Source organism: Vespa velutina, chromosome 6 (assembly GCF_912470025.1).
Source record: "Vespa velutina chromosome 6, iVesVel2.1, whole genome shotgun sequence".
NCBI classification, from domain to species: Eukaryota; Metazoa; Arthropoda; class Insecta; order Hymenoptera; family Vespidae; genus Vespa; species Vespa velutina.
Window position 1 is genome coordinate 8,791,102 of NC_062193.1, and position 26,406 is coordinate 8,817,507.

Sequence of the window (26,406 nt, forward strand, 5' to 3'; positions counted from 1 at the left end):
TCCGGAGGACGAGATCTTGAACACGTAGCGCCACCTGCGTTCACCGTGGTACCTCAAAATGGCCGTCCCTCTCACCTCAGACCTTCTCGGAACGTCGACGAAGGCAGGTGGACGATTTGAAGTCGTATCGTCTCGCGTATACGTCGTGCTCGTTGGCAAGAATATTTTTCCAGCCGGTCTTTAATAGATTCAAAATTTTTATTGAAAAGTTTATCGAATGGCAAGTTACGCGAGGGCCCCTTTAAGAAAGAAAATACATTGGACCTCATCGAACGCATCGTTGTCCTAGATAGATCGAAGACATCGACTCCGTGGACAGGTGCCTGGCCGGTGTTGGCCACGCTCTCATTTATCTCGACCTTCCGTATTTTCTCCTTCCTGCTTTCATTTAATCTCAGCGTTAATGTACGGCTGGTATGCGCGAAGAAAGTGGTGCGAGTTAAGGAGAAAAATTTCGGTGCCGTACATGAGGTACATACTACTCGGTACGTTCGGTGATTTCAATGCACGGTCGTAACCATCGCGGCCGTGTAACCGGAAGAAAGAAGCAAACCAGAAGGATCCCTCCTCGAACTTGGGAAAAGCTGTTTTCCATTTCGATGCTGCCGTCTTGGCATCATTACTTTTCTTGTCGTCAATGATTACTCGAGGATAAACGAGAAAGAGAAAGAGAAAGACAGAAACAGAGAGAGAGAGAGAGGGAGAGAGAGAGAGAGAGAGAGAGAGAGGGAAAGAGAGAGAGAGAGAGAGAGAGAAAGATAGAGAGAGAGAGAGAGAGAGAATAGAAAATCTTCCTTGGATATTAATTTTCGTCGAGTATGCTCCGAACCGAAGAGGAAACTCGTCGGTCAAAGGAGCAAGGATTATGAGGACGCGTAGGTATTTTGAAGGAACGTGTTGTAGCGGTGCCGTTGTCGCCTTCTTCAAGAGTACCAAGCGGAGGGTGGGAAGAAGAATCTGACCTTGCGTCGATGTAGCCTCCTTCTTTTTTCCTTCATCGTGCTCCAATTGCTTCGCGTTCGCGCGCACGCGCATATCTACACTCGTCAGTAAGTAAGTAAGTAAGTAAGAAAAAGAATGAGCGAACGAGCGTGCGAGAGAGATAGATAAAGAGAAAGAGAGAGAAAGAGAGAGAGAGAGAGAAAACTTACGTAGCAAGATTATACTTTAACGATCCCAAAGACGCAAGAGAGAGGAATCACGGTGAGATTCCTCGAAAGAGTTTCTCCTCTTGATCGAGCCTCTCCTCGAGCATGTCTTTTAAGGTCGAGACTATCCCGACAAACGGGAATTTTAACCGATCGTCGCGATTCGACGAAAATCTTGCACTTTTGTAACCGGGTTAAGATTTGCGCGCGCGCATGCACGCGCTCGCGCGCGGGCGCAAGTCTTGGGGGAACCCCCTACTCCTTTACGTTTCTCTCCTTATCTTTCCATTCCTTTTGGAATTCCTTCCTTACTTCCAACGAGAGGAAGGAATTCCATTGAGGAGAAACTTACGAAGGGACGAGTATGTTAACGGTGATCATTTTAGTGAACGTTAAATAACAGGGCGAAATAACTCTAATCTCATTTTTCATTTATTCCTTCTCAATGCCTACCCATTAATTCGTCATTTTTCATGATCCACTAGAAATATATATCTATACCCCTTTCTTTTCTTCTATCCATTCATTCGGTTCAATCATCCGAAGCACCCACCTATCCTTTCCTCGCTCACTACGCAACATCATTTTTGAAAGAAACTTTTCTCTTTCATCTTTGAGACTCTTTAGTCGATGGCACGTGCGTTCCCGTTCGTGCGCCTGCATCGAGTATATATTGTAGTAATTGGTAAATACTTTAGCCATCTAGTTATAGGTTAAAGATGACCTCGAATCAGGAATGTTTGTTCGTACGTTATTGGAATGCGATGAATAATTATCAGGCGTGAAAGCACGTAAACGTCGAATACAGTAGTAAATATATTATGCCTGGTATAAATAATACCGGATCTTCTTTCGAATCTCTTTACGATCGATTCGACTTTCTTTGCGAAAGTCATCATGAGAAAATAGACTCAAAGAGATTCGTAATGATCGATCGACACATAAGATTTGAAAAATCCTTCCTTTCGTTCAACAAATATACTTAACTACGTTCGGAGGAGGAAGTCTGCCTCGACGATTTCGATCGTACCGATTTGCGTCAGCACAATGTATTGTGTTCTCTTCCTTTTCTTCCTATTTCTCTCTCTCTTTCTCTCTCTCTCTCTCTCTCTCTCTCTCTCTTGTTTATCCCTCCCTTCCATAAAACATTGTAGAAAGCGGGCATTCTATCGGAAAGGATTTCTCCTAAAATCGTTGAGTTTAATTACGCGCGACGATGCACTGATTCTTTATGAAAGAAAGTTGTTTCTTCTTTCCTTTTCTTTTTTTTTTTTCAAACGCAAACAACGACGAAATTTCTTGCTTATAACAGATCGATTAAAGAGTCCAATGGTGTATCTCTTTTGCTTTTTCTTCCTCTTTTTCTTCGAATTCTTAGCTCGAGTCGAGATAGAGACAAAAAAAAAAATGTTAGTAAAAATGGAAGGATATAAACAAATTTAATTGACTTTTCTTCTCATACTTCGAGAATTTCTACGGGATAAATCGAGAAATACCGAACATTCCGGAAGTAATGTATATATATATATCTTTTTCTTTTTTTTTTTTTATTTCCATGAACGACTGTTCCTGTTTTACCTCGCCCCTTCAATTATATATGCGAGATAAGCAATATTTCTACGAGTGGCAATGCGCTCAAAGGCATTCCGCGTTCCTACGAGTGAGAATCCGTGCCACGCATAGATATATCTATACACACGCACATACACACCATATACATATTTTATTACATTCGTATTGATAAAAAAAAAAAAAAAAAATAAAAAAAAATTAAAAAGATAACGAAGAAAATAATAGAGCCAAGTTATGCAGATAATTACCAATTCTCCTCTATAATCTGAAATTGAATGAGTTCGAAGATTTTTTTATCTTTTTGGTCAATCAATTTCGTCGCCATTCATCGATATCTTTTTTATTAACGATTGTCTTTCTTCTTCTTTCAACATCTATTGGCTGTATCAAAAAAAAAAAAAAGAAAAAAAAAAAAAACGAAAAAAAAGAAAAAAGAGAAAAAAAAGAAGATTAATCGAAAGGAACAAGTTCGGTCGGAATAAGTGATATTAAAAATTTACTGGAAAATAATTATAAATTTTGCAAGATAGAACTATACCTTGGTAGTTTTAATAATTGTAAAATGTAAAAGTTCTCTTATGGTTTGGTAATGTTTTGTAAAAGAAATAACACAATATTTATGGTATCTTTAATTAAGTTCAACGAATTTTTTGTCATTTCGAAGGGTTTTGATAGGCGGCCATTACGTATCTTGGATCAATTGATTGAAAGTCGACGTAGAAAGAAAAAAAAAATTGCATTAACGTTCAAAGCACATAAATAGATTGCATTAATGACAACAACAGTAACAATAACAATAACAAACAATAACAAAAAAGAGCAAGGACAGAGAGAAGAAAGCGCGAGGTATAAAAGTCGCGTGGCGAAGTAGATTAACGAGAAGAAAGGAGGATGATCATTATCGGGGCAGACGCGACACGCATACGTCGACGTTTTACTCACGAAAATAACGAACGAAGAAATGCTTTCTCTCGATGCGCTTCGGTATGCAAGCGATTCGCGTGTTCTTTCTTCGGAAGAGGAACTTTCTGAAACGTCTTTCTCCCTTTTTTTTCTTTTTTTTTCCTTCATTCATTTTTTCTTTCTTTCTTTCTTCTTCTTTTTGTTTGTCTTTCATAGCACGTCGTCTTTTACACATCAACCTATTAACAAAATTTATTACAATGTAAACGTAAGCAATCATATTTTCTTATATTTTTCTACAAATTTCATTTTATACGTTTGTATTAATTAATAAAAAAAAATTCATTATGAAACGGACTAACGTAATACGTAAAGGAAAACAAACAAAAAAAAAAAAAGAAACGTAAACGCGACTTCGTGTTCTCTCTTAACATTGACAGTGTATTTGTTTATACTACATACATATATATATATATATATATACATACATACAATTGAGGACTCGGTTACACGGCAGTCACGAGCTCGAGTTTATAGCTAACGATAAGGGAAACAGGTTGTCGGATCAATTTCAATTGGGATTCCGTCGTGATACTGTTAGAGGAAGATACGTTCTCGGTTTTCAAAGCTCGTTTCGGGCTCTCATGGAAGGAAGGAAGAGATAGATAGCGATAGAGATAGAGATAGAGAGAGAGAGAGAGAAAGAGAGAGAGAGAGAGAGAGAAAAAAGTACGGTATACACGGGCACAGTCGAGTTCGTCGGAAAAATACGATGCGGTGATGCGTGAGAGAGTTTCGCTTCGTTGCTGCAGTTTCGCTCTATATGGTTGTCAACCGTGTCGTAATTGCTATTGTCGCTCTCTCGGCTACCAGTACGAAGATGAATCGTAAAATAGAGAAAAAAAAAGAGAGAGAGAGAAAGAAAAAGAGAGAGAGAGAGAGACAGAGAGAGACAGACAGAGAGAGAGAGACATCACTGGGTTTTGTTACATCTCTTTCTTTCTATTATTTGGATCAACAAACACATGCATACGTAAATAGAAACGTAACGTCATCCGTCTTATGTTAAAATTAATCAAAAATATTTATTAATCATATTCATAGAAACGATCGTTGATATATGTGTATATATATATATATATATATATATATATATATATATATATGTTATATATATATACATATATGCATACATATGTGTATTTACTACGCGTTACACACACGTGCGTACGAGAAGTACCGTTGATCTTTTGTGAAATTGATTAATCGGCTTTCACATTAAAGGGGATCGACGATGAAACGTTAACTAAGCGCAAAGCGTGGAAAGATTCGAATCAAGAAAAAGAAAGAGAAAGAGAGGAAGAGAGAGAGGGAGAGAGAGAGAGAAAGAGAGAGAGAGAGAATCACGGCGGTCTCCATTGTCGGCATATCGCGGTCATTAAGCGTGTTGTAATTGCCACTGCAATCGCCCACCCAGACGCGAACTACGAAAGAAAGAATGTAAGAATAAAAAAGAAAGAAAGGAAGGAGAGAGAGAGAGAGAGAGAGAGAGAGAGAGAGAGAGAGAGAGAGAGAGAAAATTATTGACGATGATTCGTTGCAAAAGTCGACTGGCAGGAAAGTGTCGGCGAAGAGAGCGCGGCGGCCTCTTTATCTAACTTATTCCGCCCTGACGTATTCGTCATAAGTTCGTAACGATGACACAATCTTCCGGAAATTGTTTTTCTTCGTCCATTGAACGTACCACCTTACGTAAGTTCTTTCGATGATAACAATAAGCTCGTCCCGAGCACTTTGGATTTTGAACGAGTATAATTTGTCTTGGCGATTAGAAAAGAGGGATGGAGCAGGATAGGAAGAGAGAGAGGGAGAGAGGAAAGGACCAAGAGACACGTAATTTTTTTCTATTTAAATATTAAATATTAACACACGGTGGTTTAGGGTTAGGAAAGAAGGGAGAAAAGAAAGATCAGCGAACGTGTATGTACGTATGTATGTATGTGATGTGTGCGTGTATGTTTGTGCGTGTGCGCGTTGAATTACTAAAAAATATTTCATTTTCGACTATTCCCAGGTCTTAGGAACGTATTTGAAGGATTGAAAGGGGTAAATTGTATTGGCGTTTGAGAAAGAAAAAGAGATAATTGAGAGAGAAAAAGAAATATCATGTATCGGCCAAATTTCTACGAGAGTACGTGCCTGAGATGCGCGCAGACAGTTTATCAGGTCGACAGGGTCGGCCCTTTGAAGGACTTTACATTCTTTCATGCCGGATGTTTCAAGTGTGCGATATGCGGTACGAAGTTAACCCTGAAGACTTATTACAACAATCAGCATACGATAAACGACAAGGAGGTTTACTGTAGCAGCCACGTGCCAAAACCAGGACCGGGTACGTTGGATGGTTCGAGCGTGGGTATAAGGAGTGCTTTGAACGTACCAAGAAGCGGTTACGTCAACGAACAGATCAGAGCTGGCGGTGCGTCACCTCGTGCTGCTTATCCACCTTGGTGAGCAAACATCTCTTCCTTTTATTTCTTATTATTTATTTGATTTCTTTTTAATTATACCACTGTCATGGTATAGGTATATTTACGTTAGATGTATATGTACACGTGTGTATATATATATATATATCTTTTGTAAAGTGAGTAAATAAGTGTATTTACTTCCACGTAAAAAGAAAAAACTTTTCCCTGCTTCGAGATTCGTCGTTCGATGTTTCGCCAAGCGAATCGATATAATCTAACAACAACGATTTCCTCGCTTTCCCTTCCTCTATTCGTTTTAAATTTTAGAGAGGAATCGTTGAGCCATGATAGAAACCGCGTCTAGTGTATTCATCGTGATTATCTTCTAAAATGTTGGTCAAATTAATCAGTGTAAATTTATCATCGAATTTATCATCCCCATATATTTACAAAATTCTTTTCTCCTTACAAAAAGAGTTTCTTTCTCTCTCTCTCTCTCTCTCTCACTCCTTTTTTACACTCTCGTTATTGTACAAAATCAATTACGCAAAGATATACTCGATATGATCGACGAAAGTTACTTACTTTCTTAAAGAATTTCACTAAATCCCTCTCGTCACACCTTTGTTTTAACGTTTGACTAACGCTCAATGCGTATAACGCTTGTTAAAAGAGGATATATAGCACGTATATATGGACATTGCACACATTCCTCGTTCTTCCTTGCCAACACGTAAGAGGAATCTTTCTTTGCATGCGATCGATGCCGCTTATTGTCCGACTTTTTTATGCTTGCAGCTGCGTAAAAGTCGGATGCCACGGTGAGTACTTTAAAGTAGCACGAGATATACGTAATACCTACTTGATGGTACGAAGAATATTTTTTCTACCTGTACTATCGTTCCTCTCTCTCTCTCTCTTTCTTTCGTTATAGTATTTGTTCATTTGAGATAGAGATAGATGATCAGAAATTTAACGTAAGAAAAAGAGAGAGAGAGAGAGAGAGAGAGAGAGAAAAAGAAGTAAAAGCAAAGCTACATCATGAAAGATGAATATATATATCTTCTTGTGTGTACGTAGGCGTTTTTTCTCTCTTTCATATATGTATAGTACGTAGTAAGTATTTTTGCTTCCAAGATAAAGAGAGAGAGAGAGAGAGAGAGAGAGAGAGAGAGAGAGAGAGCATATAGGCTACACAGAGAATAAGTGAATGAACGGCCTCCTGAACGCTCTTGTTACCTCGTAACAAGTTAAAAAGAAACGGAGTATGATATTTTTCTCACGGCCGTTTCTCTCTACAGCTTATAACGTTTTACGAATGATTTTTGATCCGTACATATGTACATACATACATACATATGAGAGAACTCGATGTTCGTGGTTTAATAGTTTATAGGCTATTAAAACTCGTGAAACTATAATATCACGCGATATCAGGAACGTTTCTGATGTTATTTATAGATATAAGCGTTATGGCGTGTAAGAGAACAGCTTCTAAGAGTTATTTAGAATTATAGGTCAGTTCATTGTAGGGGATGCACGAGGGAAAACATTAAAAGTGCGCCGTTTTTCCCGTTAAAAACGTGTAAAAAAAAAACCGGTAGAAACGAAGGACAAAAGTTTGTCAGAACGTTGATCTAGACGTATCTAACATAAAAGATAACTTCTACGATATATAACTGTGTTACGTATAAGTATGTATGTACGTATGTATATATATATATATATATATATATATATATATATATATATCTATTTAAACGTTACTCTCTTCTACCTGTTGCTCGTACAATGAAACTAATTTTCCGCAAGAGAAGTTATGTGGACTCACGTATAGTTACTTACACGTTCTCTCTTCTCTATGAATCTAATATAACCTGCATCTTTATCCGATTGTTATCTATACTTATTATTATTTTATAATTTCTTTTTTTTTTCCCATCGCACTATGAGACACGATCTCTTACACATAATTTCTTTTCTTTTTTTCTTTCTTCTTTTTTCCTTCTTTCCCTTTTCTATCTTAATTCATATAAATTCTATTATAGAATAATAGAATTAGATTTGTTCTTAAACCTGTTAAAGTTTAATAGTATATTGTCTAAAAGATCGTTCGACGTTTCTAACATTGATGGACGGTCTTAATCAAAGCGTCCATTTCCAAATGGATAGTATGAAGAGTAGAGAGAGAGAGAGAGAGAGAGAGGAGCAAGAGGAGGAGAAGGAGGAGTAGCAACGGTAATGTCCAGCCATATACCATGTTCCTTTTCAAAGAGATCCATCAATTCGAAGAGCAGCATAGTATTACTATTAACAATGTGGAGACGTGACGTTGCACGACGACAGGCGGTGCGCATAACTTGTACTCACCCTCTCTTTCTCTCTCTCTCTCTCTTTCTCTGTCGCTTTTGTCTCGGACTCCTTTCATATAACACGATTCGAACGCAATTAAATGGTAACAATGGTCAACCGTAAGGTCGAGGATGATATTATCGACGATTTAGGACTCATTGTCCTGCAACCAGTAAAAACGTTTTAAGAATGATCTATTCTTTCTCGAGGTACCTTTAAAAGATAAATCTCGTCATGGTGAAAATTAAAAGGAAAAAAGAAAAAAAAAGCAAGAAAGAAAGAAAAGACAAAAAGAAAAAAAGAAAGAAGAGAGAGAGAGAGAGAGAGAGAGAGAGAGAGAGGAAAAATAAATAAATAAAATATGAGACATATATAATGTCCATCAGTCCTGAAGAAGTTCGTATCCATGATTTTGTTGCAGTTACGATAATGTAGATTCGCCCAATTATGGTAGGCATCTGAACGGACACGGTTCACCCCCAGCTACGAATTCGTCTCAGGGAAGAGATTATCACGGCGGTGGTAGCGGTGGTGCATCCTCTCCGTACAACCATCATCAACAACACCATCATCATAATCATCATGCACAGGACGGAAGTTATCAGTATGGGAGATTCGATGCTAGTGCGCTTCACATTGCGCATGCTCTCAAGCAAACGGAACTTCAAAAGGGTTATAGCAAGGCTCGCGAGAAGCCCATCGATTATTATCTGGTGAGTCATTCGACATATGTATATGTATGTGTATATTTTATATATATATATATACACATATGTATATATATAAAATATGTAGTTTACTCTGAACGTGTAATGTTACGTATATGTATGTATATATGTATACAAGTACATATGTATGTATTACGTTCTCCTCGCACGACGAGGAGAGCCTGTGGTCATCGCCGTATTAGGACGAGAGAGTTTACTATGTCGAGTCCCTCTTCGTCCGACTCGAACCACTCTTGCACGCGGCCTCCTTATTTTCCATCGTGATTCTCTTCGTGTTTCAACGAACGATATGTGAAATAATTCGACAATTTTTATATTTATCCCGTATAATATTTTTATAATCGATAAACGATGAATGTGGTACGGGGGAAGAAAAAAAAAAAAAAGTTAGATTAATGCAAACGAAAAGATTAGATTTTATTTGAATAAGGAGAAAAATTCGAATTGTCCTTTTCTTTTTTTTTTTTTTTTGTTTCTGTCTTTTTATATCTCGTTTCTAAGATAAGAAGAAAAAAAAAAAAAGAAAAGAAGAAAAAAGAAAAGAACATTTTAATTTCTAAAGGAATAATCTCTCAAAGAGATTATCTCGTGTATAATATGAGAGACTTATAATAGATACGATCTTATCCTCGATATTATCTTAAACAGGTTCTCTAAACTCAAACGCATAAGTGTTTCTAGTTGCGATTCTCTAGCGGTACTCTTGTTCTGGCATTCATTTAACTTCGGTTAAACGATATTCGTCAACTTTAAAAGATCGTTTGTAATCTCGTTATATCTTAATAGGTATATTTATCGTATTCCCATTAAATGGTATTTGAAGTTATAGTAAATGAAAGTACGGTAATGGTATGGCACAATTCCGTCGATTTTTTAAAAAGCAGAATAAAAAAGGGCTGTTACTGGATTTCTGATTCGCTTTGTCCTTGACTCTGGGTCACTCGGCTATAAGGACTAGCTGCGCGATCAGCTATATCTCTCTCTTTCTCTCTCTTTCTCTCTCTCTCTCTCTCTCTCTCTTTCTTTCTTTATCTTTTTCTCTCTGTCTTTTTTTTTTTCTATCTGTCTCTGTGCGCGACAACGTTAACTTCGTCAAATGAAATATTAACAAATTTTTGATCTAACCAAATAGAAAATAATCACATTGAGTATTCGCTCGTAGACGAGGAAAAGGAGGAAGAAAAAAAAGACAAAGTTTGGTATTCTTCCTTTCTTTTTTTTTTTTCCTTGCTTCTTCACCTCCCCCACTGCTCCCTCCCTCCTCCCCCATCGCCCACCTCTTTGGCCTCGTCTTGACTTGGACAGAAAACGGAGATAAATCGTTCGGAGTGTAAACCGGTCCTGGAAGTTTCAAGAGACGAGCGTGGAATCCGACATGCGTTTCTGCGAGAAACTTTGAGAAGGAGAAAAAAAAGAAAAAAAGAGAAAGAAAGGAAAAAAAGAAAGGAAAAAAAAAAAAAGAAGAAAATGGCGCGTCTCTTCAAAAGAGAAAAGAATTTCACAATGATGTTTCCGATCGGTTTTGATGCGGAATGTGTAACGCGCACGGCTCAGATACGATGTTTACATGAAAATGAGTTTGCCGCTTTTCCCATCGGGTCCTTCTGAAGAATCCCAAGGTGGAGGTGGTGGAAGAAGAAGAAGAGGAAGAGAAGGAGAAGGTGGAGGAGGAGAAGAACAAACCGCTAGTCGCTCTACTATCGAAACGTTTTCTCTTATAATCCGCTTTCGCGCGTTGCTTGGCGAAATACAATTTGGTGGATTGCCATTTTGCGTGATATCTAGTGAATGCCAGAGACAGTAGTGTGTCCGCAGTCGACACCGGACTATGTATGGCTATGCGTAAAAGGAACGAAAGACAGCGTGGGCTTGATGACGCGTGATGCCCGTGTTACATTTCCTCTCTTAGAATCTTTTTCCACGTGAATACCAACGCCGGAAACACCGGCATGAATTTCGATATTTCGCGTGGGTGTAAACGAAGGAATTTGATTCATTCTTTTACCTTCTTTCCTTTTTTTCTTGTTCCTACTTTCATTTCTTCTAGATACCTTTTAGATATTCTTCTAGGTATTTCTTTCAGTCCTCCTCGTGCGTACTCTAATATGTCTGATATGTTATTTATTTACAAACAAAAGAACAAAAAAAAAAAACTATAGTATAAATGACATATGTCGCAGAAATTATTGATAAAAATAAGTTTGATATTTTTATTCATTTCTTTTTTTTTTTTATTTATTTATTTTCTTTTTTTCCAATGAAATAAGTAAAAGAGTGCCGTGCGAGTATCAGTTGGCAAATTTAAATTTGTGTCTTTCACACAATAGTAAGAAGATTATGAATTACATTACATAAAGGAAAAAAACATAAGAGAAAACTAGTTCTCCTTGTTATAGTAAGATATAATTCCCGTAATCAAAAGATATATATCCACGATATAATCGATCGATTCATCAGACTGAGATTCTTTTCCCTAGGTTAAAAAGGAAGACAATGAGTTTCCCTCGTTACTCGAATCGTTAAAACAAGGAAACAAAGTAACATCTTCGCTTTTCCTGCTATTTGAAAGCGGAAGGAAAGATAAGCTTTCTTTGCGTTCACGCGAAAGGGAATCGTTTACGTTTCTCTGATTTCAATTCGAAGATTGTTTCTTCTTAAATTAAAGATTTTCTACGCGTACAATTATGCAACTTTCTTTCTTTCTTTTTTTTTTTCCTTTTTTTTTCTTTTAATTGGATTCACAAGAGAGAACGAAAAATACAAATGAAACTTTCGTTCGTGTATTTTTTTGTATTCTCGTTTTTCTTCTTTTTTTTTTTTTTTTTTTTTTTTTTTTTTTAACACAAGGAGTATATCTACATAAAAAAAAGAGAGTTTTGAAAAAAAAGAAGTTGAAAAGAAAAAAGTATTTATAAATTGAGGAGGACTCGCCTTCGTAGGAAAGCTAATATTCTCGGTTCTCGCCTTATCCTCATTCGGGGTTACTCGAACGAGCGTGTTCGCGTATGCGTGTGATGTAATCGTTGCGTGGGTATCTTTATCTTTCCGTCTCTCTCTTTCTTTCTCTCTCTCTCTCTCTCTCTCTCTCTCTCTCTTTTTTCCCCCCTCTACCCCCCCCCTCTCTCTGTGTTCATACCTACGTTTGCTAACGTAACGCAACGATAAAATTACAGTTATAAAATCGACGAGATTATTTAAGAAGATTATTTCATACAAATGGATTGTTCTTTTCAATTTTCGAAGATCTCGAGGAAAAAAAAAAAAAGAAAAAGAAAAGAGGAACCCCCTGTTAATCTTAGCGGATATTTTTTAACGAAAGAAAAAAATTTTCTTCCCCTTTCTATTTTCTTTTTCACGATCAAAAAGATTTATTATCGAAGTAGAACTCGAATGATATCTAGGAGAGATGGAAGAAAGCAGAAACGAATCGTGAAAGTAGTTTCAGCAAAAAGTAGACGACCGAGGTTAAGACTGACGCGAGCGAACGTTGATTGTGACAAATAAAGAATATATACATGTGTTTGTATGTACATTTATGTATACTTTGTGTGTGTGTATATATATACATATATATATATGTATATATATATATATATATATACATATAAGTACGTATATATTTAATAGTAAATCCCATAAATTTAATTGCAACCTGCTGTAGAAAACCTGTTCGATAGAGTGAATTGATCGGTTCGAAGTTGATGTTAGAAACAGTTCTTTGCCGATCGCGTTGACGAAAACTTTTCCAAAGTTTCTATTGTGATAAACATAAAGAAAGAAGAGTCTTATCGAATCTGTATTAAAACAGACGAGATTCAACAATGAGGAGACTTCGCGAGGACTTGGAAATTCTCGAAACGATTAACATCGTGCACCATGTGAAACAGATGTTTTCTTTCCTGGATAAATTCGTTAGTTATCAATTCATTAAGATTTAATATATGCGAGTCATTCTATAAATAAATAAATAAATAAATAAATAAATATATATATATATATATATATATTAATGGGAAAAATATAATTTGTCGATCAGGATCGAGACGAGCAGACGCGTTTGGAGATGAAACATCGCAAGGAGGAAGATGATCTGTATAGAAAATTTGCTCATCATCGAGAAGAGGAAGATCGACGGATTAGAGAAGAATTTAGAGTACGTATGGTTCTGGGTTTTTTTTGCATTTTTTTTTTTTTTTTGGATCAGTCAATTTAACAATCGTAAATCATTGATTTATCTTTTTTTCTTTGCCCCTTTTTATCATCGTATGTGTTTACTTTGCGAAATGAAATAAAAAAGGACGAGTGGGAGAAGGAGCTGGAGCAATTATCGGCGAGGTGGGAACGGGAGAAGGGAGGAAGAACGCGTACCCAACAATTTCAACAGGAGAAAGAGGACTTGGAGAAAAACATGACTCTTCGCAGAGACAAAAAGAAGGAAAGTCTCACGAGGAAAATGTTGGAACACGAGCGGTACGTTTATATTATCTAATTAAAATGGCAGATGGCTTATCATTAGGGCGATGTCTTACTTGCATAATATTCGGTTAATGTCGAGCGTTTACTTAGAAGAAGAACCACAGCTGAACGATTCAAATTATTATTACCGTGGCATATTATTTTAATGAGAAAGGTTTCAGGCGGGTAAAAAAAGAAAAAAAAGAAGAAAAGAAAAAGAAATAGAAATATATACATATATATATATATATCATTTCGTAAACTGTAATACTCCAGTAACTCTCGCATATATGTACATACGTAATACGTTCGTTTCAGGAACGAAAAAAGAAATTTTTCTTTTGAAAAATAAAACGAAGAATAAAATAATCGAATAATATATTATTATCTTATCTCTTTTTACTGACGAATTTACAGAGCTGCCACGGCAGCATTGGTTGAGAAGCAAAGTTCGGAGATGTTGGAATTGATAAACGAGGCAAGAAGCGAGTACATGCTTCAAGAGAGTTTGTATCTCGATGAGGGTGACGGTTATACTCAAGAAGCACCACCACCTTATCCTTCCCGAGCTCCACCACCTCAGCCACCAGCCTTAGCCAAGTATCACATCTACAACGATCCTATGGAATTTGCGGATATGGATCAAATTGCTATCTCGGTAAGAATAAGTTCTTCGGTCTAAGATAGAAGGAATCGGTGAGGATTTAATTCATTTCTTATATATTCTTAGGTTGCTCAAGAAGATCAAAAGACTTTTACCGATTTAGTACGTCAATTGGTTAGCAGATGTGGTTCGGATATCGAAAAGGCAAGAACGATATTTCGATGGATCACTGTAAAGAATCTTAATACCATGCAATTCGATGAAAATTTGCGAGGAGATACGCCTATGGGACTCTTGAGAGGGATCAAACACGGCACCGAGAGTTATCACGTTCTATTTAAACGACTCTGCAGGTAGGAACGATGATTAAAACGAATCGTTTAAGCAACAATGTTATTAGCTATATTATTTTTAAATCGTATCGTATGATTTTTTAGTTATGCCGGATTACATTGCGTCGTTATCAAAGGTTACAGCAAGTCCGCTGGTTATCAGCCGGGCGTATGTTTCGAGGACAATAGGTTCAGAAATAGTTGGAACGCCGTTTACGTTGCCGGCGCGTGGAGATTCGTTCAGTGCAATTGGGGAGCTCGACATCTCGTAAATGCCAAAGAAGTCCCACGTCCTGGCCAACCAAAAGCTAAGAACGATAGCCTAAGGTATATTATCGAGATCGTACGAGATTTACTTGGAATAGTTTTAACGTAATCAATGCGACAACTTAGGTACGAGTACGACGATCATTACTTTCTCACGGATCCAAGAGAATTTATATACGAATTCTTTCCACTTCAAGATGATTGGCAATTGCTCAAACAACCGATCACGTTGAAAGATTTCGAGGAATTGCCCTTCGTACGATCTTTATTCTTCAGGTAAATTTTTGATTCTTTTTTCAAATGTCATTAGATTATCAGAATTAGATAGATCGGAATATATTAACGGCAATCATCGGGCATATAGCGATAGAAACCGCCTCGCGAAAGTACCGTTCCTTATAAATTCTGTGCTTGCAGATATGGCCTTTATTTTCCGGATACGAACACAAATGCCGTTATGTACACGGATTCGACCGGTGCCGCGACCGTAAGAATAGCGATGCCCGCACACATGCAATCGTCCCTCATTTTTCACTATAATCTGAAATTTTATGATAACGACGGGGACGGATACGATGGGGTCTCGTTGAAACGTTTCGTCATGCAGGTAAGAACAACGTTTTCAATAAATAATAGTAATAAAATAAAGAGTCGTTGATTTTCGTTCGTCGTAAAAAGGAAAGAGAAAAGGAAAAAAAGAAAAAGAAAGAAAGAAAGAAAGAAAGAAAAAAAGAAAAGAAAAAAAAAGAAAAGAAAGAAAAACGAACGAATAATCGGCGCAAATAGTATATCGATTCGGGAAACATCGAAGATCTCGTATCGATTGGGGGAAAATATTTGCAGTCGGTCGTCGGTAACATCGTTGCATTTCGAGTGCACGCTCCGTGCTCGGGAGCATTCCTCTTGGACATATTTGCGAACGCGGTTACGCCGAAGGAGTACTTGACGGGCGAGCCAATGAAGTTTAAGAGCGTGTGCAAATTCAAAATCGCTTGCGAGGAACTTCAGACGGTGATGGTTCCACTTCCGGATTGTGCTAGTGGCGAGTGGGGTCCTACCAAGGCTACCAGATTGTTTGGACTAATACCGATAACTCATCAGGTCCGTTCGAAATCATTTCGAAATATTTTCCATGATTTGAGGTTTAACTACGTTTAATAACTACGAATAAGTCTCGTATTAATTAATACATTTGAGAATTATGAATTTTTATTTTATTTTATTCTATTTTTTTTTTTCTATAGGAAGCTCTGGTGTTTGCCGGACGAGAATTAGAGATTCAATTTCGTATGTCACGACCTTTGACCGACTTCATGGCGACTCTTCACAAAAACGGTATCGAAGAGAAACGGCTGTCAAAGTATGTCGCACATTCGATCGCCGACGACGACGTTGTAACTTTCTCGATAAGTTTCCCAGAGGAAGGCCAATACGGTCTTGATATTTACACGAGAGAATCAACCGGACCAACTACCGCTCAGCACGATGTCACCGGTGAAAAACATTTGCTAACTCATTGTTGCAAGTATCTCATCAATTCCAGCAAACGGAATTAAGGAATTGCAACGGGGAAGATTCTTCTATTTATCCTTCTAACTCGCGTGGACTCGTTCTGTTGTTGTTGTTGTCGTCGTCGTCGTCGTCGTTGTTTTTAAAATAGGATAGAACTGAGATACTTCTGCAGTAGACGTGAGACGAACTCCGGTGAAAATGAAGCGTCAGGTTGTTGTCGTTGTCGAACTCATTAGCAATCTCTCTCTCTCTCTCTCTCTCTCTCTCTCTCTCTCTCTTTTTCTCTATTTCTGACGCGTCTTTTAATTTAAAGTCTTCCAACAAAATGGCAATTACGTTCTTGAATAAACCGGTCGAGTAGCATCGACGTGACAACGTGCGACTATTTCTCTCTCTCTCTCTTTCTCTCTCTCTTTGAATATGTCGCAAAACTATCCCCAGCTAAAATTAACATAATGAACATTATTTTCACCATTGGCGTTTCATAATGACTTTGCTAAGACTCGAATGATGATCCCTTCTTTATGAATTTTTCTTTACATAAACTAAGAGACGTAAAACTCGTTTACGTTATAAACAATATTAGAAGAGGATAAAAGAAACTCGAATAGTGAATATAATTTTTCTTGTGGTATTTTTTTCCCTTTTCTTTTTCTTTTTCATTACTAAAGATGATGGGACAAAGATAAATGATAAAACGTATTTATCGTAAAACAAGATGCAAGCGAGTTAACGAGCTACCTCCAGAGATTTTTATCATCATAACGTAGAGCATATACAGTGATTCAAAAAGAAATATTTGAATAAATCGAACGAGAGAGAGAGAGAGAGAGAGAAAACTTTTAACTTTTCAGTAGATATAAAGAAATTAATATGTTATAGGAAATGTGGCTAGGATCATAAAAAAATTATTTTTTGTTGAAGTACTGATAAAAAATACAACATAAGCTTTTATCAAGTATTTTGTCGAGTGGTTTTATAGAAAAACAAATATATATATATATATATATATATATATATATATATATATATATATGTATATATACGTTCATTCAAAAATCTATAAAATCGGTGTTGAGATTCACGATATAATGACGATATAAAAGCGTTTGATAAAATACATATATGATATTTGTTTTTTCTCTCTGATTTTTTTTCCTCTTTTTTACGAACTCTTGACAAAAAGATTTACTTTGTAATTTTTTTTTTTTTCCTTTTTCATCGCTGTTGCAACAAGAAACAATTATTGTTTATTTTTTTTTTTTTAACGTTTAATCCTTCGCACATCTGACATGGCATCCTAATATCTACGTATCTATTAACGAATGAAAAAAATCGAAAAAAAATGTATTCGATCAGAAAAAGTGTCCTCATGTTTTTACGACCTACTATACGTATATACATATGTGTATAGTATGTATACATATATATATATATATATATATATATATATATATATATGTTTACATACTATATATGTTTGAACACCGATCATTCCACCAAACATACCTCGAATGAACTTAAAATTGCTTTCTAAAGGATTAAGTATAGAGAGAGAGAGAGAGAGAGGGAGAGAACTTAAATTTTCGTAAATTAAGTAAATTAAACTAAATATAAGAAAATAAATCGCTTAGGTATGTATAGGCTAGATTATAGGGACATTTTCCTTAGAAAAATTCGTCGTCGTATGAAAGTGGATTTAAGCTCGCTCTTTCTTAAAGCTTTTTGTTAGAGGTGACTGGAAATACGAAAGGTGCTCGTCTATCCACTCGTTTATGTACATAAGTTATTTATGCACGTATACATATGTGCGTTCTATCGTATAAAAGTTTTAAACGTTTCAAACGATGCACATCGTTGGAAAATGAGAACGCTACGAGAGAAATTTCATCGTTACGATATGATATTCTCGAGAGAAATATATAAAGGGACACACGCACACACACACACACACACACACACACATACACACTTAGAGGTGCTATAGTTTATTTCTCTTATTAAGAAAAAGAAAAAAAGAAAAAAAAAAAAAGAAAAAAAAAACAAAAATTTGCACAAGCCATTGTTTTTATTTCGTCTTGTTAATTTTTTTTTTTTTTTTTTCTTTTTTCTTTCCCGTAATATTAACATTCTTGTTATTAATTGAAATTCTAACGACGCTTATGGAAGAATAAAAAGAAGAAGAAGAAGAAGAAGAAGAAGAAGAAGAAGAAGAAGAAGAAGAAGAAAAAGAAGAAAATGAAGAAAATGAAGAGAGAACCAGAGAAAAGTGGCCGTCCATGTTTGCGCGATTTTTGACATACTTGCAAAATAAGTTTATAACTCGAGCTTATCACTATTTTCTCACCTTGTTTTAATTTTAACGTTGATATAGTCCGATATGTAAATTAATTTTTTTATAAATATTAATAAGTACATATATATATATATATATATATATATATATATATATATAAATATATAAATATATAAATATAAATACGTATAAATATATAAATATATATATATATATTAAATATTCGAGCAGAAAGAAGGAGATGGTATTCCTTGTATAAAGATTGAATAAAAATAAAAATAAAAATAAAAACAAAAAAAAAAAAAAAGAAAAACAATAGATTAAATGCCGTCAAGAGACAAGAAGATATTAGAATGATAATATAGCAGAAATCTTTAATACCATCCTATGTACCAACGTAACCTACAACATAATGAAATTAGTTCCTAATTGTAAGCAAGGATGGCGCGAGGATATCAGTTTTAATGAGGGGGTAGAGGAGAGGAAATTATCTTTATATATACATATATATATGCATATATACGTATATTCTTTTTCGAGATATGACTATAGAATTAATATTTTCTTCGAGGGGATAAAAAAAAAAAAAAAAAAAAAAAAAAAAAAGAAGTAAAGTGAATAATATAGAAAAAGATACAAGTTGCAGGAATGCAATTCGAGGCGTGTTAATTTCTTGCAATATCTTCGCGTCCCTTTTAGAAACTAGACGAAATGGACGATGAGAAAATCTATGGAATAAGGTATGCGATGAGAAATGCGAAAAAGGGATATTCATATTTTCTGATTAAAACTCGTTGAAACGATTTGTTGATGGAAAATATAAGTGGAAAGCTTTGGAAAGTTTAGCAAAGAGAGACTGGTGAAAGAAAAAGGAGATTCTTTGCGTTCTTGTTTTTCTACATTTACGTATTTTACATTGGGAAAGAACGTTGTTATTATGAAAACTAGGTAATTATTGGATACGCTTCGCGCATTAGTTCAATCACGAATCGTTATTTGCGGTATGGATATTTTATTTCCTTCCGACGAAGCTAATTGCTACGAAAAGAAAGAAGAACGAAAGACAGAGACAAACATAGAGATAGAGATAGATAGCTAGATAGATAGGCAGATAGAGAGAGAGAGAGAGAGAGAGAGAAGGGTAGTTGCACATTAATTAAATGGCCTGCCCTCCTTTTCACCATCTCCTCCTTTTTGCTAACTTCCGGAATACGACTGACTCGGAATTGGAGAGACGAGTTAAAGAAGTTTTCTTTCCACTCTCTCCCTCTTTTTCCTCCCCTTTTCAACACCCACACCTCACTCCTATCTTCGTTTCACGAGTTTTCTCATGGAATGGGACAATTTCATAAGTCCATCTCGCGTTCCATGATTTATCGTACCGTATCGGGAATTGCAATTTCAAATTAGCAGCATCCATTAGCCCGTTACAGTTATGGTTACGTTAGTATTACGTATAGGGAGAAGGACCATTTGCAAATATTATTGGAAAGATGATAATATGTGACGTACATTTAACTTATCGATATATATATATATATATATATATATATATATATATACATAATATATGTATATATATTTATATGTGTTTGTATGTATTTATGTATGTATGGGATGAACGAAATAACGTGATTTCCTTATTTTTTTCGTTTTACAAATTTTAATTAAAAGAAGAAACTGTTAAGAAGCGAATAAGAATAATTTCGAAAGAAATGAAAATAACGAGAGAATTATTGGAAAAGAAATGAATAAATTGTATATTGATCGCACACGTTACATACGATTCACTTTAAATGTGTATTAAGGGAGAGAGAGAGAGAGAGAGAGACTGAGCAAGTCTTTACTCGTCGATCGATTCAGCCAATTCGAGCTAATTTCTCCATCGACAGGAAGCAAATACACGGCATTCGAGTCGATCAGAACATTAGCTCTCTCTCTCTCTCTCTCTCTCTCAAGAACATAACTCGAGGCTCTCCTGATTATTCACCCTCTATTGCCGATTTTCCTTGCGAAAGGGAACACCTGTTAAGCTTGGCTAATTTCCTATAAACCCACAAGGCGAAAGCCCGTTCAGTATTTTAAATGTTAGCCGCAAACGACATTTTCGTTTGGTAGATCCCTTTAAAACAACTCAACGGTATGGCAAAAGAAAAAGAAAAAGAAAAAGGAAAAAAGAAAAAAAAAAAAAGAAGAAAACGAAAAGAGACAAACGTTAACGTACACTCTACTAAAAGGGACAACGGGCGTCTTTATTTTTATTACTTGGAACGTTTCAACCGTAAGTATACTTACTTACTTACTTGTTTACTTATTTACTTACTCATTCGTTTAATACAAATACGAGAAACGCCACTGTCGATATAATATAATGTACTCCTCGAAATTCACTTCATAAATCAAATTCCACGATAACCTAACTTTACTTTTTGGGTCAACAACCAGTCGGGCATACTATTTCGCTTAGGATTACGCTTCTACATTTATTATCGATTGAAGCGTACTATTAATTAATCCCGGAATTAGTTCGACATTATATCCATCTATGATGAATATATATCTTTGTTCGTAATTTCATTATTGAAAATTTTATTTTAGAAATATTAATAGAACGATTCTGTTAAAATTGTAATGGCAATTTTACGAAGAGATAATTCAATATTCAAAAGCGAAGTGAAAGGCAGAGACAAGGAATAAGAATAATTTAGAAAGAAGCCTCGAGGAGTTTTGGCACGTATCGTCGAATATTTCGTTTGCATGATTAATAGAAGCTGGAAAGTGGGGAGGAGACTTTCGTTTAGAACGAAACCGCATCTTTGATAATATTGTATATTCCATAACGATTCGTTGTGCTCTCTCTCTCTCTCTCTCTCTCTCTCTCTTGCTTTCTCAAGGGTGATCTGCAAGAAGGGGGTGTACACGAGGGGTGAAAGCTATCGCGATTCCGTAGCGAACGTGTAACATTCGTCAAAGTAATAGTGGTAGTAGTGGTAGTAGTAGTACTAGTAATGGTGGTGGTGGTGGTTAGTGGTGGTGATGGTGGTTGTGATGGTGGTTGTGATGGTGAGCTCACGCCCATCGGCTTTTCTAATCTCGGAACTTTAGGCGAGCATCTATAATGCATGCCGGCTGTGCGAGGGTATTTCTAATCTCACACAAGTAGTAGCAGTTCTACCCCTCGTAGACTTTCGAGATAGTCGAAATAGTATATCGAAAGTATCGATAACTTCTTCTCTTTTCTTTTCTTTACATGGATGAGTCACTATTTCTCTCTCTCTCTCTCTCTCTCTCTCTCTCTCTCTCTCTCTCTCTTTTCAACGACATTGCATTTCTGAAAAACTTCATTTATTTTTAATACGTTAAGGTCTACGTATCTCCCTCTTTTTTTTTTCCGAAGGATAATGGCACGTTTTCACGCTCGACCACGAGACCCAGACGCAACCCTCTTATTTCCCTTTCTAACTTTTCTGAAACGAAGGAGATACGTCATTTAGGGCGGTGAAGTTGGAATAGACAGATCGACAGATTTAATGAGATTTTGACAATGTTAGAAAAATAAAGAATTTTTTTTACTTTAAATCGAAGAGAAAGTTCAACTATCATTAATGGATATGATCTGAGAAAGAAGTTGAAGAATCGGAATCACAATTCTTCTCTTTCTCTCTCTCTCTCTCTCTCTCTCTCTCTGTTGTTGAGAGCTAACGGTATGCACGGTATGAGACTGGCCGTGCTCGAAATTTCTCAGCTATGGAACGCCATACCGAAAATTCTTCGAACTACGATCGACGTATAATTTTCGAATGTACATCGAATGGAGAAAGATTAACGTTCTACGCTTTAAAATACACACACACACACACACATATCCTTTCGTAATCACCTAGAACGAAACAAAAGTTCAGAGGGTTAAAAAGAAGAACGAAAAGCAGCAGTTTTCTTCTTTCTTCCTTTTCTTTTTTTTTTCTTTTTTCTTTTCTTTTTTCTCTCTCTCTCTCTCTCTGAGGCCAGCAGATGCTCATGGATTTTCAAGAGATGGCGACGTACCGATAACACGGCCTAGAGGAAATGGAAAATGGCTGAGAGAGAAAGAGAGGGAGAGAGAGAGAAAGAGAGAGAGAGAGAGAGAGAGAAGCAGCCGGCAGGTTTTTCGAAGCACGTTTCTAAACCCACAGAGAGGGAAAAGTCATTTGATGATGGAATGGATTCTACGATCTAGCACGGCCTCATTTTTCGATCCTTCCTCTGACAGAAATTGAACGAGGATGAGAAACGTTCTAACAAACTATCATGAGATTTTTACGTATGATAGCGCTTTAATTAGAATACTCTTGTTAACGCTTGAAATACGTTCGAAATAACATTTTCATCTTCGAGAGGAGAAGTTAAATAAATGCGTTCGATCAACGCGCACACGCACACATACGCGCAAGCGCGATATATCATAGAATAGATATTTCTATAAACCTCTATAATATTATTTTTGCTTTGGCTGTTTAACAAAAATATCATACAACCATGTGAAATTTATATATCTATAACTATTATAAAATATATATATATATATATGTGTGTACTATTTAATATGTGAATTGTATTTACGAAATATTAATTTTTCGATATGAATTAACGATTAATTTTCTTTTTTTCGTTTCTTTTCTTTTTTATAATTCAAAAAAATGAAATACAATTTTTGAAAAAAATACTAATACCTATGCAAATACGTATGTCACTTTAAAGTTATACGATGTTATAGGGGCGGATTAAATAAAATACATAGGAAGTCGAATTGGATGGATAAATCGGCTTATTAATTATGTTAAACATGTTTGCATCGTCCGAAACGATCGTTTCCTGTGAGATATAAAAGTGTATCGATCGGGTAAATGCAATGGCTATAATAGTTTTTTTTTTTTTCCCATGGAGGAAAGAGTATGAAAATAAAAAAAAAAAGAAAGAAAGAAAAGAAAAGAAAAAAAATAAGGGGAGCATTAGTTCGAAATAAATGTGCATTAGTTGCTTTTCCATGGAAAGAAAGAAGCCATGGAAAATTGTATGTTCCCATGTCGAAATGAAACGGAAGAAAACATTCGCTGTCGTTATTTTCGGACAACATACGTGCAAAAATGAATATCCAGCTTTTTTTTTTCTTTTCTTCTCTCTCTTTCTCTCTCTCTCTCTCTCTCTCTCTCTCTCTCTCTCTCTTTTTCTCTCTTTGCTTTCGAAAAAGTGCGTCACGCCTATCTCTTTCTCTCTTTCTCTCTCTCTTTCGTTTCGGCAACCATTATGGCGATATAATGTACAGAAACGCCTCAGACTTTTTTACGAGGGAGCGTGCAAAATTTATGTGCAATATGTGGCACATCTCTCGTATGCGAGAAATGAAAAGGAAGTGGGGAGGAAAAAAGAAAGAGAAAGAGAAAGAGAGAGAGAGAGAGAGAGAAAGAGAGAGAGAGAGAGGAGAGAGAGAGATAAGGAAGAAGAAAGAGAATTCACATAAGCATAACCGTATAATATCGATGACAAGTGAGACAGAAAAAGAGAGAGAGAGAGAGAGAGAGAGAGAGAGAGAGAGAAGGAAGTGAAATATTACAACTTTCGAGATTTATGCTACCGTTAAATAAATCTTTAAAGGGATTTTACGTATTTAATTGGATCTTCAGAAAAAAATAAAAAAAAGATCGAATGATCTTTGATTTTATTTTTTGTTTCTTTCTTTCTGTTTCGTTATTTTCATTTTCTTTGTTTCTTTCTTTTTTTTTTTTTTTTTTTTTTTTTTTTTTTTCTTCGAACAAATCGCACACCTCGACGATAATCGATTAGTCGAACTTCTATTGATTAAAAGCAAGAAAGAAGGATTCGCATTGTTTAAATAACCGTGGTATCAGAGCAGATATTCTCGTTCTGTCTAACCGGATTGTAATTGTAAATAGCGTTTGTAAACACCGTCGACCTGCTTCTGCGGACGTACTGGAACAATAGGAGTATCTCTACGTAGCTCACGTAATAGTACCACGTATAGTAGTAGTTACGGTGAACAAGTAACGAGAAGATACACGTTACGTATAAACGCGTTTTACCTTATTTTATTATTTAATAAATACTTTTCTATCTTTAACGTGTATTTGTACATCTACGTAAAACTATAATCGCATATATTTAAATGTATTATTACTTCACATCTACATACATACATACATACATACATACATACATACACACATACATACATATATATATATATATATATATATATATATATATATATATATATTGCGTCAACAATCCTTCTACGATAGATGCTTCAATCAACGACGCGAAACAATCCAACAGCGTAGCGTTATAAGGTCGTTTTCCATAATTCAGTAAATATCGATCGAACGGAACAGAGAGTTGAAACGTTCTGTAGATACTTTCGATAGTTTCGTTTCATCGACGTGTGAGAGTATCGACTCGGAACAAAAGGTCTCGGCGCGAGCGTACATATGCGTTTTCGCGTATTAATCCGACGACGTGAACCGAGACTGGATAGCGACAGAGTTACGTTCCCATTTCAACATCTCGCACGGTTGAACTTACACGCGAGAGGTTTGCACCTGATGCGTGTTATCGCCGAGGCATAATTCGTCATATTTTCAACAACGACGACACGAGGACGAGAGATTGGGAGTTTACGGCTGTTGAATCATTCCAAAATTAACATTTCACGTTTGGTTATTTTTTTTCCCTCTTTTTTCTTTTTTTTTTTCGTTTCTCTTCATCTTTTTTTCTCTTGTGCGCATCCTACCGAAACGAGAACATTCATTTTTGCATTTGTTTCTTTAAATTCTTTTTTATCTATTAAACAAATTATCTAATACCCCCCCATATCTACTTCGATTATCCGACTCTAGCTTGAGAAATTAGCCTGCAAAGGGTTTGAAATCTTCTTATCCTAAAGAAAGAGAGAGAGAGAGAGAGAGAGAGAGAGAGAGAGAGAGAGAGAGAGATCACTTATACCAGCGACGAATGATCCATTTAACGTACGGACTTTGCGTTTGTAACCGTGTGATACAGAAAAAGCTCATTTCGAGATATTCCTCCTAGTTGCCATTATACCAAATCGCAAAGACTCTCGTGTTTTCTCTCCTCTTTGCACCCATTTCTCTATCTATCTCTATCTCTCCTCGTCCATTTTATCCAGGAAAAGCGATTCCGAGCATCGGGATTGCGGGTCAGCTGTCATTTCCCAGACAGAATAAACAGCCGTTTCGAACGTCATGATCTCTCTCTCTCTCTCTCTCTCTCTCTCTCCCTCTATCTCTCTCTCTCTTCCCCTATCTCTATCTCTCTCTCTTTTTCATTCCGTTCTCGCGAAAACCCCGTTCGTTCGACCATCGGTCAATTTCAGAGACGCGGAACGTTTGCTTGGTTATGATATGCGATCTTTTTTGCGAACCGAGTGCTCCACGAGTGACAAATCGCATCGCGTTTCGCGCATCGCCGGTCCTCGAAATTCACCCGTTTTACCTCTCCTTTGAAATTAATGTCTCTCTCTTTCTCTTTCTCTCTCTCTCTCTCTCTCTCTCTCTCTCTCTCTCTTTCAGCTTTTGCAGAGTTTATTTTTGAATTACTTTGATAAAACAAGACTGACATATTCAGTTTCTCATTTAACAAAGAAGAAGAAATTATCTATTATCTAATTTATTTCAATTTAAAAATAATTTATTTGTTTTATAACACCTTTAAAATCGATAGAGAGAGAGAGAGAGAGAGAGAGGGAGAGAGAG

The 26,406-nt window shown here is 36.1% G+C and overlaps 2 protein-coding genes across 11 annotated transcripts in view; one reads left to right on the forward strand and one right to left on the reverse strand.

Annotated features, from left to right (window-relative positions):
- LOC124950186 overlaps positions 1-26,406 on the reverse strand; it is an 88,685-nt gene that overhangs the window by 1,004 nt on the left and 61,275 nt on the right. The window contains exons 2-3 of one of the 3 annotated variants that reach the window (XR_007101284.1): positions 3,663-3,862; positions 2-3,101 (exon numbers count right to left, since the gene is read on the reverse strand). The exons of 1 other annotated variant lie outside the window; for it this stretch is intronic. Coding sequence is in view for 1 of the 2 variants with exons in the window: in XM_047496586.1 (XP_047352542.1) it covers positions 3,858-3,862 (5 nt within the window). In the remaining variant the exon portion in view is untranslated. Of the gene's footprint in view, position 1; positions 3,102-3,391; positions 3,863-26,406 lie in introns of those variants that run through there. One more of the 3 variants, XM_047496586.1, reaches the window with a different exon arrangement.
- Positions 71-17,350, forward strand: LOC124950179 (hillarin). Of its 8 annotated transcripts, none has more exons than XM_047496554.1 (13): positions 4,801-5,375; positions 5,456-5,607; positions 5,698-6,133; positions 8,868-9,159; positions 13,211-13,327; positions 13,472-13,644; positions 14,047-14,287; positions 14,360-14,586; positions 14,671-14,892; positions 14,959-15,108; positions 15,250-15,439; positions 15,676-15,933; positions 16,077-17,348. In XM_047496554.1, the coding sequence occupies exons 3-13, from the start codon at positions 5,790-5,792 to the stop codon at positions 16,386-16,388; spliced, it is 2,526 nt and encodes an 841-aa protein (XP_047352510.1). In that variant the 5' UTR covers positions 4,801-5,375; positions 5,456-5,607; positions 5,698-5,789; the 3' UTR covers positions 16,389-17,348. The 8 variants fall into 8 exon arrangements, with proteins under 8 accessions (XP_047352513.1, XP_047352514.1, XP_047352509.1 ...); XM_047496555.1 differs by having other exon boundaries at positions 5,456-5,516; XM_047496557.1 differs by lacking the exons at positions 4,801-5,375; positions 5,456-5,607 and adding an exon at positions 71-1,053 and having other exon boundaries at positions 8,901-9,159; positions 16,077-17,349.